Below are 16,954 nucleotides of genomic sequence, written 5' to 3'. Positions count from 1 at the left end.
GGTCAGTTGTAACAATGGATTAAAAAAATAGTCTTTTGAAATGAGGACAGGATGTTAAACTCACAGCGAACAGGCAGGATGATCACCCTATTATTTCAGTCTCTGGGCAAGTCAGGAGATGTTCTTTAATTGGACAGCCAACCCTAGGGCACGAAGGAGTAAAGAAAAACCCAGTCCCAGGACTGCCTGCTGTGCTTTCTCAATTAGGAAATGAAGCAGCAAGACAGTGGCTTATAATTAAAACTAGATTTGAAGTATAGCATGTCAAGAGGGAGGTTTGTCACACTGTATTTTTCATAGAAGTGAGGTATTGAAAGAAAATTGAGGAAGCAAGTGACTGTGACCATGCTGGAGGGAGCACACTGGAGAGACGGGAGGGGAAAGATGCACAGGAGGGAAGGAAGCTGTCTCTAAGCAATAGTTATACTTGGCAGGGGAGTAACAGCAGAGTAAGCAATTTTTGTTTTTGCTGCTGAGAAAACTAAGCCCCCCTCCAATACATTGCTTACTTATTTTGATACTGACCCAGTGACCATTCTGTTCTTTCCTGCTCAATGTCTCTTCAGTTGTGCTAAATTTGAGCTTCAACATGTGACAAATACCGAAGGTAAAAGAGATGATCATGGCAAGGTAGATTATCATTGTGGCAAAGGGCCAACTGTAAGGTAACATTAAGGGTGTTTCATGTAACTGAACCAAGAGCCCTAACTACGTAAATGTAAGTGCAAGCACCCTCCCCCTTAGGGATGCAATCCTGGGGATTGCTTCCCTGCCTCTCTTCTTCCCCCCACCCCTTTAAGGGGCAGGGGAAGCTTTACACAAACTGGTGGGTCATGACCCATCAGTTTGAGAACCACTGCTTTAGATAATGAGAAAATAATGGCCCAATCCTATGCATAAGACCCACTGGCAGAACAAGTAAAGTGCTTTGCAACGTCAGCTGGCAGGAATGCCAGAGCCTTCCCACTGCCACTGGCAGTTGCAGTGATGCCTACCGGACCACGTAAATTCAGCACAGGGGTGGGAAGAAGGCAGGGAGGAGATGGAACAGGAAGGAGAGGGGGTGGAAATGGGTGGATCAGGTCCAGGGTGGGAGCAGGATTGGTGGCACCATTGCACACCGTGTCCCAGCCACCTTCCTGAGTCAACATGGACTTCCACCAGAGATATTGCTGGAGTTGATCAGACCACAGCTGCTGGAGCTTATGCCAAGGAGACTTCTAGCAGCCATAATTCTCCTGTGCAATGCAGGCAGAAACCACACTGGTGTCACTGCATTACTGTGTGGAAGTTTAGTTAGGATTAGGTTATAAGAATGTTAGTTCTTTCTACATAGGAGCCCTTCTGAACAGAAATTAGGTTGCCATTTTTTTTGTTAATGCAGCTGCTTTTTTCTTTAGTAGGGTGGAGAAGATTTCCATCATGTGGAGTAAACTGATGCAGAGCCCCATTACAAATATACATTAATCACAATGGAAGAAGAATGGTCCACTTAAGAAAAAATGCAAAAGCACCATTTATTAATTTATGCAGTGTTAAAAAAAGAATCATGAGCTTGGTTTATCCAGTGCTTCTTAACATCAGTCCAACATCTACTGAAGGCACTGAGTGATCAATACAGATATTGTTTATTGTAGATTCACAATACCCGTTACCCTGTGTTGGTAGAATGAGGTTATCATGCAGGGGTCCACAAATATTGGAAGCCTTGGCTTACCAGCCAGCCACTAGACATGCTTGCTACCAATCCCCTTTTCCTTTACCTCAAGTCCTCTGGCACGAGGAGAGAGCTTACCAGAGAGGCAGAGATTTCTCTCATTTGTACTGCATTCTGAAGCAAGTAAGAAACAACGGGGGTTTGTTAACTTTTTCAATCCACGCCGTAAGTAGAACACATTGCTCCACTCTAGGGAAGCATGGGGATTTCTCTCACTTGCTAAGGATAAGGTAAGAAAAGACAACTGATGTCTTCTGCTGTTCTTCATTCCCTCCAAACTACAGCACAAATGAAAGCTCAGGGTAGAGGGTCATGAACAGGGGGCTGCAGAGCATCTTTTTCAACAGAGGGCTGAGGCACTTGCTTCTGTGTTATCACATTCCCCCTTTTCATTGGAATAGCTTGTATGTGACAGAATGACTCAAAACAGAACAGGTAGCATATGAAGGGAGTTCCACCTGACTAGGCTTTCATGATATGTTATAAGGGAAAGTTGAAAATTCCCCATTTGAGACCATTAGTTCTGGTTGACAAGTTCCTGAAAAAATGTCACTTGTGCGACGGGCTTTTTTTCCCCTCACACTTTGCTGTGTCCATGCTAAACCCTAACATACCAAGGGGGAAAAGTGTTTGGCCGTAAATATGTTCAACCAAGTAAATCTCGCATATGTGGCAAAAAATGTAATTATGCGCATATCCATGTAGATGTTCTCCTTTGTAGGTCTAGTTCCTTAAATTTGGAGCACTGTTGGGCAAGTTCACTTGTTAAATTTTTTTCCATTACCTACATCAAGGAAATACAGGATGCTTGAAAGGTTTTAACATGATGGTTATAAACAGAATGTAGATGGCATGTCTGAAATTAGCACAAGGCCCTGTTTTTAACCAAGGAACTGGAAGACTAGACCTTGACTTCTATATGGATCAAGACCTTCTTCCTGGACTGCATAGAAAAGCATTTCAACTGACGTTTTCAGTTATTTGTGCAAGTCCGCCACTTTGGACTTAAAACACTGCTCAATGATTACTGCAGCTTTATCACTGATTCTTAACTCCTCAAGTTTGAATCTTATAAAGTACTGACTATGAAAATTATGTGCGAAAACAATCATAACAGATACAGAGAATAAGAGATCTGACTAGCTGAATCCTAACATTTAACAGTTGTTCACATACCTATTTCTTTGTACGTATTATACACTCACTAGGGGTGAGGCCCATTGCAACTTTCCTATGTCTGCAGCTGCCGTGGAAGAGAAGTGTGTGTTATCACCATGTATGACAATCTACATGTAATTTTCACAGCTTTTCCTATATGAAATGGCTTTCTGTGTAGAAATTTGTGACTATGGAAACACATCTTTAAGGCTGAAACTGTAAGTTAGTTCCTAAGCAATTATTCCCCATTCTTGTGGACACTGTGTGAGTTGGCAGCGTTAAGATGAGAAATAAAATACTTTTTCTCCAACTTGAGCATGTTGGAGCAGCAAAACAAAATGCCAGCCTAGCAGGAATACACGGAGAGCTTATATTCCTCACCCTTTTCAGTATGGTTCTATTATCTGTTGAAATACTCTGATCGTTCTGCTCCTTCGGCCTACAGCACAGCAGAAGTCATACACTCATTTCTCTCAAATTCACTAGGCATTAATCAGTTCTATGTCCAACTGAATTGAATTGGGGAGAGAGTTAAACACATGCTTAAAGTGCAGTCCTACACATGTCTACTCAGAAGCAAGTCCCTCAGAGTTCAATTGGGCTTACTTCCAAGTAGGAGCCTTTAGGAGTGCAGCTTAAATCTCTTGTATTGAAATCAATGGAACGTAATAGTGGTCACACTTGGCTAGACTGTGCCCATTGTGAATAAATACTGAATCTGTGTTGCATTCAGTACCAAATATTCATCTAAAGAGTCACTAGAATCCCAGAGTCTTCTGGAATTGCTTAAGCTCTGCTTACTCTCTACTAGTGTAAAAGAATGGTAAGCACAAATACATTCCTTTTTAGAAAAGGGGAGGGGGAAAAAACCCCAGGGACCAAATAAAAAGTTCCAGAAAGTCATGTATTGGATGCCACAATACACCTTCTCTGTAGTTCATATGTACTTCAGTGATGTACTTTTGAGCACAAGGTGAGCTTGACTCCAGTTGGGCTATTTGTTCCTGCTGAGAGTTATTTTTCTTTCCTCTCTTTATTGGTTGTTACATCCAGCAGATGCTGAAGAAGTGCTTCCTTGTTTCTGTTTTTTGCGTCGTTTGTTGAGGAGACGGTTGTTGGAGGTTTTCAGATCTTTAATTTTTACCTGGTCATAGTCCACTCTCATGGTCGCCAAAGCACTAGTCATCTCCTCCTGAAATGCACAGGAAGCAATGGTGACATCGTAAAGTGGCACATCCCACTCTGCTCTGACAAAAACAGAGCCCACTTTGCACAGACCCCCCTTTTCCTCCATGAGTCAAAACTAAGAATTGTACCCTGTCCTCCAAGAAAGTTCAACCACATATCCTATCCACGCAGATGGGACACATCAATGACAAAGAGTAAATGACAACAGAATAAAATACTGCATTTTACAATGAGATTATGATGTTGTTTCTTATGCCACTATCTGTTGGCTAACATCTAGAAATCAACCATTTCCCTGTGCCCTGGCTAAATACAGGAAACATTTTCAGCACTCACTTGTGTATATTTTAGCAACCATTATGAAGAAGGAAGAAAGGAAAGGAAAAGCTGAAGCCAAGTTCAGACTAGTTAGAGCTGTAGAAGTTTAAAGACAGTCCACACATCTTTATCTTGATTTGGAAGCATCTGCTTACTAACATAAGTGATCATTACCTTCACTTCATCCCAATGGTCTTTATCTTCTTGTAGGACCCGGGCAGTGTGAAGAGGAGTTGGTGGCACCACCATGGATTGCTAAGGAAAGCAAAGCAGGAAGGCATCAACATTGTTCTGACAACAACACACTCATGCGCTGCCACTCATTGTCCTTACTGCAGAGATATGACAAGTCTTACATATAAATATGTCTCCTAAGCAACATGAGAAGAAAAATGTATGCAACTGTCCTGCTGAGCACTGCTATGCTTAATGTGAAGATGCTTCAATTGCAGAGGATTGTAGCTGTAAGCCTTCCTATGCAAGAACTGAAGGGTTTTCTACATGTTGTATGAAATGAGCACATTAGAGCCCAGTCATGGAGTGTTTTAATTTTCCCTCTTTCTTCCTTTAGAAAAGAAAGCTGCTTGAGAGGGGGACTGGGACTGGAGAAGCAGCAAAAGGCTGGGGGCATTTAACCTCTTTGCCACTCCCAACTGTAACCACTGTGGCTTCCCCCTGCATATTCATGTTTGCTAGGGCAAACATGCATTCCCCACAGAGGACTGAGCTGGGGGCAGCAATTCTGAACAGGAAATTGGTGGGTGGAAAAAAAGGTGAAGTGCCCCTTCCTGCTCTCTACTGTCCCCTCCCAAAGTAGCTTTCCTTTGCAAACCCCAAACCTTGTAATGGGGCTTCTACAGGCCTGCTTAAACAAAATGTCTAGTTAAGTCATCAATTAAGAAAGTTAGAAAGGCCCAACAGTTCTAGTCCCTCTACTACAGTGCAGGAACATGTAGCCTATGACCTCCAGAGCCTGCACCCTTCCAACTTTCATACCAGTTTATGCAAACTGGAGTGATTGCATGAGAGTAAAATGCACAGCCATGATAGTAGAACAGGTTGCTCCAACTGGCACGAGTAAGGAAGCCATGTCGCACACACTGTCAGAAAAGGAAGCACTCAAGTAACATAATGGGAAATGAGGGCAGTTTGAGTCTGCAGCAGCTTAGGAACAAAAATGAATCAAAAATATTCTAACTTTTTCTTCTCAAAACCCATAGTGCATTTTATTATTTGGTGGTTTGTAATCAGTGCTGGAATGAGCTATTAAAATCTATACCCTATGCATAGATTAGTGGCTTAATGTTGCTTTCAAGAACTACGTGTGCAGAGATCCTTGGTTCTCCTCAAGGAAACGAAAGAGCCTTCTTTGTTGACTACAGAGCAGTGCTCGTTAAATGTTAACATACATTTGCAGTACAGCTATACCTTTGGTATCCTGCTCACGAGTCCTTCACATACACTCACACAATTGATCCTTTCAGATGCCATGTTTCCTCATAGGTATACTACAAAAATATCATTCCATACACACACAGACATGGACACAAATGTTACATGGGAGTAGCCCCTATCCTAATCACGATCGCTAAAAAGAACTTGCACTATGCACTCAGGTAATATAAGGATGTGCAAATACACACAGCCAGTAATTACTAGCTCGGAATATGAGACTAGCCCTCTTGGGTTTTATTCTGAACTTTACTCATTGCCTGGTATGTGATGTCAGTCAAATCAATATTCTACCTCTGTCTCAGTAAATCGAAACAGAGAATACCAAAGATGTTTCTGAAGGACTGTAAAAATAAATTAACTTTTATGAAGAACTGAAAGTGATGGCTGATGGACAGCACACATACCATCTGTATCCCTCACGTAGGACTCATAATAGGAGATATTCATTTTTTTGGTTGCAAGATGGTCTCTGGCTGACCGCTACTGTGTCTGCTTCCTGGCTTTAAAAAGGGAGCACAGAGAGCAGGGAGGTTTTAAAACCTCTTTGGAGAGAAGAGGCTTTGTGTTGCTATGTATTTCCTTGATACTTCTGCTCACCCTTTCCATGTACATTGGCATAAAAAGTCTCCACCATATGGCTTCTTAGGACGGTCTTCTGCTGCAAGGTAACTTATTTCACTTTGGGACAATGTTACACTATTTAGCATTTTTATCCCTGCTCTTCAGCATATGAGGCTCCCAGTGTGGCTTACATAAAATTAATACAAATAATAAATAATTAAAACAATGGAAAGCATGTTTTTTGTTTTGCTTTGATGACTTCTCTCACAGGGCAGCTGGGGGTTCTACTGGCCCGTCTGAGGAGAAAAGAGCCCCCATCGCAGCTAAAGAAGCAGCCGACGGAGATGGTAACGGTAACACTTTGCCTCACTGACTTCTTCTTCTCTTCCTCAGAAAAGAATTATGCACTTTGTGGCAAAACAGGTCATCCTTAGAACAAAACAAAGACTTCTATTGTGACCGCAGCTGTGCCATCTTACTACATGCCTGTATTGACTTCTCATCACAGTGAGGGCAATCAGGAAAATTAAAGACACAATTGTTTGCCGAAAATAATAGTAACTGCACCTCCCCCCCCCAACTCTGCATTTGTAAATTTAGCTACCCTTGCTCCATTTCTTCCCCCTTCATCTCTAAGTGTATCCATCCACACTGGGTGGGAATAGTCTTGGCTTCCTACAACGGAGCACTTGGCAGCCAAAAGGAAAAAGTAGCATGCGAAATGAGCCATGATTGCAAGTGTGCAGGCTCAGGACTGCGGAAAGATGAAAAGAGGGTGCAGCCTTTATGAGGACGTTAAGAGTCCAAGAGAGTTAGCACCCCAGTCTGATTCTTCTGAAACCACTTTCACATAATGTCAACTCCTTACCTTTACATGATCCTTATTAGTGTTATCATCTAGTTAACCTCTATATGAGATGGTGGCGCTTAAAAATTCGGTGGCAATTTCAGCTGAATACAGCATCCTCCACTTGAGCTTTGGTCATCTCTTTTGTACATTTTTCATGAGAGCCTTACTAGAGCTAAGGGAGAGTCTGCATTCTTCTAGAAAATTATACAGATGTACTTATAGTTCTTGTCACAAACATATGAACCTGGACTGGGAACTAGTACCGAAATGTCACCATGACAGATGCTACAAAGTAGGAAGACGACATCAAAGCTGGTGTGCAATCTAGAAGGACTTCCACAGCTCACTAAAGCACAAGTATTGAAGGAGGGGGGGAACAGTGAGGAGATGGTGGACAAGAGAGTCTTGCTTCTCTGCTGCTTGCAAGTTACATTTTCAAAAAGAGAAGAAAGTAGTGCTTTGCTTCCCCCCCCATCCTACTCCTTTATTCATTTGGAGAAGTGGCTAGCTTGTTCTTAAACATTCAAAGATGATGAAAAGCCAGGTGAGATGTCCATGGAACAAAAACCTGTTATCTTTGCTATCATTACATTGTGATTACATTTGCTAGCTCATTACATTTATAAGCATACCTTTACTGCTAGCAACTAGATACTTATTTAATAGCATTCTCCGGGTAAAGCATTGGTCCACTAGCCTTTAAAACACTCTTCAACTATATTTTTGTTTTAATCTCAGCTGCAGGTATAGCTGCTCCTTTAGTTTGCACTAAACATAGAGTATAACAGACACAAAATATCTGTGAGACCCAAGCAAGCTATTTGCACTTATTGTTGCCTCCATTTCTGAGACAATTGAGGGTGCAATCCTAACCAACTTTTCAGCACTGGTATAGCTGTGCCAGTGGGGCAAGTGCTGCATCCTGCAGTTGGGGGGCAGTCACGGAGGCCTCCTCAAGGTAAGGCAATATTTGTTCCCTTACCTTGGAGTTGTATTGCCCTTATCTTGGTGCTGGAAAGTTGGTTAGGATTGTGCCCTAAATGTAGTTTTGTAAGGCCTAAGTACTTTGCATTAAAGAAGGGTTCATGAGATCTATGAGCTCCATTGTAAGCTAAAAAGAGTTACAGCAGTAAAAGGCATGAGAAATGAGGAATCCATACAACCACAACACTACACTTACCCTGAACTTGGGAGGAGGGCAAGGTGTTAGAGATATTAGTTTAGTGTGAACAAAAAATGGTTAGGGGGAGGGGGGAAGCCACTTAGCCTCAGACAATGGTCAGTCATCCTGCATCAGCTGAGGATGAAGTTAAAGCACTTCCACACAGAGATGGTGGCTAAGGCTTCATCTGCCATGGTTGTAGCAGGTAGGTGGCAGTCCCAATGATCATGGCAAGATAGCGACCCCATTGATTAGATGCCTAATCACCCTTCTCCAAAGAAAGGTACAAAAAAGAAACAAAGCCTCACACACAGCCATTATGGTAGTCCAAAGGTGTGCTGCCCTCAGAAGGGTGACCCATCATGCACACTGGTACATGCACCCTCAATATGCAGATTGTGCATACACTGGAAGGAGTCACAAGGTTTGCCCCTCCCACATACAAAAAACATTTACATTCAAGTAAAATGGATGGTTTTTCACCAAATTTCCCTTCATTTGGCCATGTTCCCCACAGAGAAACTCTCCATCCTCACTCTTGTTGTGGGCCTACAAGTGAAGGGAGGGAAGCAGAGGCAAGAATGATTGGTAGTGTGGTTGCAAATCCCACATGGATGGAAACTCACCGATGTGTTTTCCCACAGAATAGCTGCACATTTGGCCTGGGATAGTATACACTAGGATATATACACCATGTAGACCAAACAATCAATGGCAATTTCTGCACAGAAGTACACAAAATAGATATGGCACCTTTTAGACAAAAAAAAAAATCTGCTTGATGAAAGAGGTCCAGGACTGCCACGGCCTTTTTGTTAGCATCACCATTAAAAGCAGCCTCTGGTAGTGTTTGTTCAGAGCTCTGTATATAAACCACAACCATCACCACCCCACTCCCTGCCCCTGGCATTTTTAGATCAGTGCCAAAGATTGAAAATGCCCTCAAAGCAGTAGGTTCTCTATTCATATCAACACAGTTTGGAACGATGGTGCCTTGGATGTCTAATAATAGTCCTCTATAAACCCTACACTGATGAGGTAACTCGGCTTTTTATAAGTGAGGGGTGTGTATACTGCAGTGAACAGCAAATGCTAGCTGAGAGCAGTTGGGATGGGGGTGTAATGTACTCAACTGTCACCGACAAGGAAAGTTTTGGATTTTTGTGAGGTTTTTAAAAAAATGTGCCCTCACACTGCGGTGGAGAAATAATAGCTTTGCAAGCTCAAGCCCTTTTAAATATGCAGGGCAGACTCCTGGTTAAATAAATTAGTTACACTCCCCTTTACCATACGCAGGCAGTCAGGATTGTACTGCTTAGAAAGTGAAAAGCTACCACCTACTTATTAACATGCACAGAGGAAGGACTGTGCAAGACTTACATTAATCCAGGGGTGATTCATAAACTGAGAAATTGTCATTCTCTCAGTTGGGTCTGTCTTCAGCAACAGACGAATTAGCTGCTTAGCTAGAAAATGAAAAGATAAATACAGATGACAAAAACCTGCAACACTTAGACAAAACAACAACATCCTGAAAAAAAAAATTAGAACAGTTTAGCTCTTGCGACCTTATTTAATGACAAGCTGCAAAGAGAGAAAGAAGAGGAAAAGGAAGGAAAAGCATGGATCAAGAGAGTATTAAATAGGGTTAATGGTTCCATAAACCAAACTGTAAAACAACCCTTTGCTGCTAAAACAAAGAATAATGTGGCACTTAAAAGACTAATCAATTTATTTCAGCATAAGCTTTTGTGGGTTAAGGTCTTCAGATGAATGAAGTGTTATCCTCAGTTGGCATGTACAGCAATATCTTGTACTTTCATCTGCTTAGGGACCATCTCATGGATGAAAGTCAAAATTGGATGAATATAAAAGCAGTCTTATTTAGCTTGCAAATTATTTCAGCCAATGAAAAACGTAAATAACTATGTAACACACACAAATGCATTCGAAACCTAAACAAATAGAAATAAAAGAAAAATAAACATAAGAATATCGACGAACATCATGGAAGTTTGGATGAAAGAGGAACGCATATGGATGAAATCTGCAATGTCGTTATAACTGAACGCGGCTGAAAGAGCAAAGCAGTAAAAGTCAAGTGGATGAAAGTCAAGGTACACCTGTATAATAAGTCACCCAGCATGCATTCTTAACAGTTTAGGCCTAATCAGGTTTACTCAAAGCAGCAGTTTCCAAACTGGAGACTGCTGCATTCCAAGAACGGCTTCCCTGGTGCAAATGGAACGCTCCGTTCTGCTGGGGAGTCTCCTTACTATGCCATCGATCTCCCCCAAACTGCATGTGGGCCAGCCACATCTGCTTGTAAATCCAGGCGCAAAGCCTGCTGGGGCAACTGACCCCAGACGTGGCTGGCCGGCCCGCAGTTTGGGGGAGATCCCAGTGGAACAGAATGTTTCTCTCACCCAGGGGACAGAATTGGCCATGTGCTGAATTCAGCCCACAGGACAGGGTGTGGAGTGCCCTGCTCTAAAGTAAGCTTTGGGTACGCTTAGTACTGCAGGCCAGAAATCAACAAAAGTCTGAGAATCGTCTCACTTTGCATTTCCTCATTCCTGGAGGGGTGTAAAAACATACCTATTCTACTTAGCATTTGAGGGAGGGAGGGAACTCTTGAGACCCCATTTTAATTAAATACCTACAGGTCTTTGTTGCTGGTTTATGCTGTTGCTGTTATTATATTCTTATTGGCTTCTGCATCCTAATTGTTTTTATTCATTGCTTTTAATGTTTTATTATAGTGGGCCTTTGGTATCTGCAGGGGACTGTTCTTGGGTCCCCTGTAGATGCAGAAAGCCCTCAAAGGACCTTCCGGTCGCATGCAGGAGGTCCTTCTGACACAGGGTCAGCACCTGCATTGGGTCAAATCTATGGGTGCCAAATCAATGGATGAGAAGGGCTGACTGTATTGTATTTATTTATTTTTGTTGTGAACCACTCTGAGCACCAGAAAAACAGTATAAAAATCTTACATAAATAAAATAAATTTTATGGGTAAAAGGAACTTCTAGTACTGATATACGTACATGCAGCTGAGACAGGAGAGCATAACTTGGTAGTTGTTGCACCTTTATCTATGAAATAAAGTATGCCCCTTGTGTTATGTATGTCAGTCATAACTATCAAATGTGTGCCATTATGTCAGCAAAAATGACCTGAGGTTGCAAAAGGACTACAGTATGAATATGGCTTGAATGAGCTTCTCACAGTCCTGCACATAACCTGCCTTGTCTCTGTGCCACATAATCCCGTGAGATGACATCACATCTGATAGCAGCAGTTGTCACTGACACATTAGTGGTAACCAACCATGCACTGGCGTGACATGTTGAAGCCAATTAAAGATTTTTTTTATGCATTGTGAGCCGCTTTGGGCACAATTCCTTTTGTGGAAAAGCTGGATACAAATTGAAAGTGAAGTGAAAAATGGGAAGAAAAAAGATGCAAGAAAAATGTCACAAGTAATGATGATGCATTGGTACAGTGTTTCATCATGGGAACTTATACTTGCTTGCGAGTTTGCTGGTCCAGCCCCACTAAGTGCAGGGCTTGAAGTAGTAAGATTTAAGAAATACAGTTATTTAGTTTTGCTTAACTTTGTCCCTGGGCTGGTGAACCTTCTCTCTCTCTTCTGGTGAACCTTCTCTCTCTCACACTCTGCAGTATTTAAAAGATAGATATTGCTTTCTCAAAGCCTAGACCATGACGTCACTGGCCACTTACTTCTGGGTTGAGAGACTGAATACAGCCTAAAAATAGAGGTAAGGAGGCCAGGGCAGGAGGGAGGGCACTTGCAAGCATGAGGTTTTTGTGCACAGCAGCTCTGCCTGCCTCACAGAGCCTCCTGCTTCTATTTTTAGGCTCATACCACCGTCTCGTTGCCACACAGTGGGCCTCCAGTGATGCCCCAGATGTCCATTGACACCCCAGGGCATTGTGCTGCACAGATTGGGAATCCCTGGCCTAGGCAGATTTTTGTTAATTTGTTTTTATAAAATCTCATCTTTCATAGGCCTCAAAGCAGCATATATGCAGGTCCATTGCAGAATTAGTGCATTTTAAAAAAAACAACAACCCATCATTCATTATCACAACGTGTACCAGAGATGTAGAGCCACTGATTTACCTTCTTCAGATACTTCTGACCATTCAGGATTTGGAAATCCATATTGCCCCATGCGAATTCTCCTCTTCATTCCTGGGGAGATGGCCTGTCCAGTGTTGGAATAGAATGGTGGGAACCCACATAGGCTGCAAAAGATTGGAATATAGAAAAGAACTTGTGCTAACTAGGCAATTGTTGCATCTCCATTTCTCTTCCCCCCAATCCTAAATCGAGTCACAGATGGCTGCCAACTCTTATGATGATGGAATGAGTAATATCCCAGTGACTAATATTTCTTAGTGCAGCATAAATATCACTACTGCACCAATGACATCAGGAATGGGAGTGGGTTGGGATATAAGGCAAATATCTGCTCATACCAAACATATAAAGAACTAATTTGTTAACCTATTTCTCTCCCCTCACTTCACACTTACAGAATATACATGATGACACCGAGAGACCACATGTCGCAGGATTTGTCGTACTTCTCAGGACCAAGAACTTCTGGGGCTGAGGAGTGGGAACCAAAAGAACTAAGTGAATGTCAGATTCTTTCATTTGGGTGGCAGGAGAATATACATATGTTTTTGAGCCCAATCCTATGCCTGTCTACTCAGAAGTAAATTCCATTATAGTCAATGGAACTTACTCCCACGAAAGTGTGAGTAGGATTGCAGCCTTTGTTTGTTTTCAATATTAGTGGTTGCTTCTTGGGGGAAAAAAAACCTTTAAATATTTCTATGTAAGCCTTATAGCTACTGGTGAAGCTTGATAAATAGTCATGTTTCACATTGTGTGTGGGAGGAAAGCACCATGGTGTGCATGCCTTGAACTAGGGCTCCCAGCAATCAGACTGGCACCTTACCTCTTGTGCTACCAGTGCAAAAGAGGTTTGTTCTGTAACAAACCTGGAAGGCCAAGTTCTATGCTTGGCGAGTGCCAGCAAGCCTGAGTCAGCTGACCCCAAGGCCAATGCCTGACCTACCAACCCCGATAAAGCACTCACTTTAGAGCTTTTTCATCAGCTCAAGCAACTTATTTTTTGTGTGAGGACCCTGTTGCTAACACTTCTGCCCCATCCTCAACAGCTGCTTTAGTACTCTACCCGATTGTTTGAGGCCAAGCAGCTGCTTCTGGCCCACATGGACAACCACCCCCTTAACCCAGGCTGACTGTTGCCAAAACCTGACAGTAGGGGAGAAGTGTGTTTGTCAAAGCACAACATTCTCTACTGGTTCCAATTCTCAAAACCTGTAAATAGAACAGTGAGGAAAACAGACTCACCTACATAATAGGGAGTGTAACATGGGGTCTGTAGTGCATTCTGTACAGTAGTTTCTTTGGCAAACCCAAAGTCAGTGAGCTTGAGCACCGCATCTTTTCCTTTGGATGTATAAAGCAAGTTTTCTGGCTGTGATGGTGTCAAGAGAGAAAGAAAATGAAAGTTGAACAGTAGAGGAATATTGGAATGAGCTCTATTGAACTTGTTGGTTCTGTTGTGATTCGTTCCTTTAAATCAGTGATTTTCAACCACTACAGCATGGCACACTGGTGTGCCACAAATGGTCTGCAAGAGTGCCATGGGAGGGTCATATATTAGTAGGGCTAATTAGTGAGCGCCTGGCCATCAGTGTGATGTGCCTTGTCAATTATTTAAAAACTGACGATTTTAGTGACTTCTCAGTGTTCCATGAGGTGAAAAAAGATTGAAAATCACTGCTTTAAATTGACTGGCATAGTACCTAGAAGCGACTTTGTATTCTACTGTCAGTAAGCCACAATGTGGTGATGTCAATTTAAATCAACATTAGGCCTTCTTCAATATGTCTTTTTAAAGCACATTACAGATGGAACCTCATCATCTGCGGGGGTTCTGTTCCTGGAACCATCGTGGATACCAAATTCTGCATGAGAACAAATCACGTGGGTCCTCTGAGCTCTAAATGTGACCAGCCGTGTTCAGAGCTGTTCTGAGGCCCGTGGAGGCTGCATGCAGCCTCCACACCTCTGGAAGTCTTAGAAAGGTGCTTCCAGTTTTCAGTTCTAGGACTTCCAGAGGTCTTTCTGAGACCCACAGAGGCTGTGGCACAGCCTCCACGGGCCTCAGGAAGGTCTCTGAAAGCCTCGGAGACCACTTCTCCAGAGGGAACTAGAACTATGCTCCAGTCGCCTCCGGAGGTGGTTCTGAAGCCCATGGAGGCTGCATGCAGGAGGTCCTAGAAAGGCAACACCTCCCTGCTGAACCAAATGCGTGAATGCAAAATCTGCAGAAAAGTAGGCTCAACCTGTACACTTCGAGAGAACCATAGATACTTGGGTTTCTGACCAGAACAGTTCTACTTTGCCTAGTTAAAAAATGGAACAAATCAGTGTAGCAATATGGCCTGTACAGGTTACCATCATCCACTGGCTTATATAGTTTATTTTTTCTTCACTCCTCCTAAGGCATTTTCAAGCCTCACCTTGACATCTCTATGGGCAATGTTCATCCCATGCAGATGCTGGATGGCTGTTCCAATGTCTCTCATTATTTCAGAGGCCTCTAGAAACGAAAAAGGTCACATTAACATTCCTACCATACCTCAGAGATATGCAACTAGCCGATGCTTCTGACTATCAACTAGCTTGTTTGTTTACAGGAGTAGTGTCAAGGCAGGGAAAAACTAAAATTAGCCTCAACAGCTGTGTTTAGGTTTTGCAAACAACAGTGCCCCCACACTTTTTTCTTAATCTCTGCCTGCTCCTCAACCCCCTGCTTAGACAGTAACAATAAAAATGGTAGAAAGCACACTTTTCATACCTTCAGGAAGATAAATGCTGTGCTTTTGGGGTATGTGGTATGTCAATCTACACACAAACTAACAGCATCTCTTGTGGGAAAAATTTTTTTCAACTGTTTAAGAGTTTGGTTCAGTAGAAGGCCACATTATACAACCTGCATGCATAGAAAGCAAGGTGCGGAGCAGTTCTCATCGCTGAGTACTCCTAGGTAGAATGTAGGAAGGACTCCTTTTGATGTGAATTGCCAGGGTTGTTCGAACACACCCATCATGACAGTGATAGCTTGGAGGAGGGGAGGGTTTTTACTATGGGACACATCTCTGCTCTGTGCAAGCAGGATGCAGGACGGGCCACTCTTTTTTTGTTGTTTTACAGTGAAGCCGCTGCAAAACACTGCAGACACTCGTCCATAAGTCGACCCCACAGGTAAGTCGAGGGCAGGTTTTGAGCCAACAATCATGGAATTTTCTATGACCCTCGAATAAGGCGGGGGTTAAACTTAGGGGGGGGGTGTCTGACTATAATTTTGCCTGATTTTACCCGAGGCCAGATCCTGAAAAATCTAATCACTAATTGTTACCTAAGAACTGTAGTCCCTAATTTATTAAAAACATAGTAAAAGATCATAAGATACATTTTTATTCTTTTTAAATTCTGGTCTTCATCACCTTTTTGTACAGAGTAAGTACACTGTAAACAACATACCAGTAGAACAGTGGTTCCCAACCTGGTATTCATGTACTCCCAGGGACACTCAAAAGGACCTTTAGGGGTACTTGAAAAATAATGGAATAATGGTAGGAAAAGGCAGGTCATGCTCCAGAATGCCTTGCAAGACAGGAATGCCTTGCAAGGACCAGCAAGGCAGGAAGGGAGGTAGCTAGTTGGCTGTGAAAGCCCCACCAATAGCTAGTTTTTGGTTATCAATTCATGTAAGCACCAGTGATTGAAAACCAGAACAGTAAAAAAAGCTGAAACATAATATGGAAAGTGATCAATCACCCAGAATTTCTCAGCACACTTCTGGTGCAAAACAGTGCAAAGGCAGAGCCTTCTGTTCTTCAAACAGATAAAAAGAGAAAACACTGTGATGAATACATGAAGTCTGGGCTTTGATATAGAGGAGATGAGGGCTTGTATTATTAATTACAAACATTTTGCTAATATGAAGGGCACAATTTATGGAAATGGGCTGCCAAGGGATATGCAAGTGAAAAGGGTTGGTAACCACTGCAGGAGATCCATGAATCAAATCCACATTTAAGGTGAACATGAGGAGAACCATGAATCAAATCCACCTTTAAGGTGTCTGGTGTGTTAAGCCAGAAGCTCTACGTACAACGTACAACCCATAACACATAACTGGGAGTGTGCAATTCAATTCACAGCAGAAAGATGCAGCTGCATATATTTGCAACCCTTTTTACTCAGAAGTAGACCCACTGTTTTCCATGGGTGTTATTCTTAAGTAAGGGTGCACTGAATTATAGCCTGCTTCAGATGGAAAGGAGGATTCCCATCCTGGTGTTTCAAAAAACAGACCTGCTTTGCAAGCATTTGCAAAGCAGAACCAGGCTGCAGCAGAAGGAAGGAGAATAAAAGGTTAACAAATTGCTTCTAAGGAGCTGTGCCTGC

The 16,954-nt window shown here is 42.5% G+C and overlaps 1 protein-coding gene across 2 annotated transcripts in view; it reads right to left on the bottom strand.

The window, feature by feature from the left end:
• Nucleotides 1-1,515: 1,515 nt before the first annotated feature.
• The window catches only part of MAPKAPK3 (MAPK activated protein kinase 3), an 83,947-nt gene continuing 68,508 nt past the window's right edge, over nt 1,516-16,954 (bottom strand). For both annotated transcript variants that reach the window (XM_066614712.1, XM_066614713.1), the window contains 7 exons: nt 15,001-15,080; nt 13,823-13,949; nt 12,973-13,048; nt 12,557-12,681; nt 9,790-9,875; nt 4,556-4,636; nt 1,516-4,067 (listed from right to left, as the gene is read on the bottom strand). In XM_066614712.1, coding sequence (XP_066470809.1) covers nt 3,909-4,067; nt 4,556-4,636; nt 9,790-9,875; nt 12,557-12,681; nt 12,973-13,048; nt 13,823-13,949; nt 15,001-15,080 — 734 coding nt within the window. In that variant the 3' untranslated portion in view covers nt 1,516-3,908. The remainder of the gene's footprint in view (nt 4,068-4,555; nt 4,637-9,789; nt 9,876-12,556; nt 12,682-12,972; nt 13,049-13,822; nt 13,950-15,000; nt 15,081-16,954) is intronic.

This window comes from Tiliqua scincoides, chromosome 2, assembly GCF_035046505.1.
Source record: "Tiliqua scincoides isolate rTilSci1 chromosome 2, rTilSci1.hap2, whole genome shotgun sequence".
NCBI lineage: Eukaryota > Metazoa > Chordata > Lepidosauria > Squamata > Scincidae > Tiliqua > Tiliqua scincoides.
The sequence above is the reverse complement of the archived record's forward strand: the minus strand, read 5'-3'. Positions and strand labels throughout refer to the sequence as shown.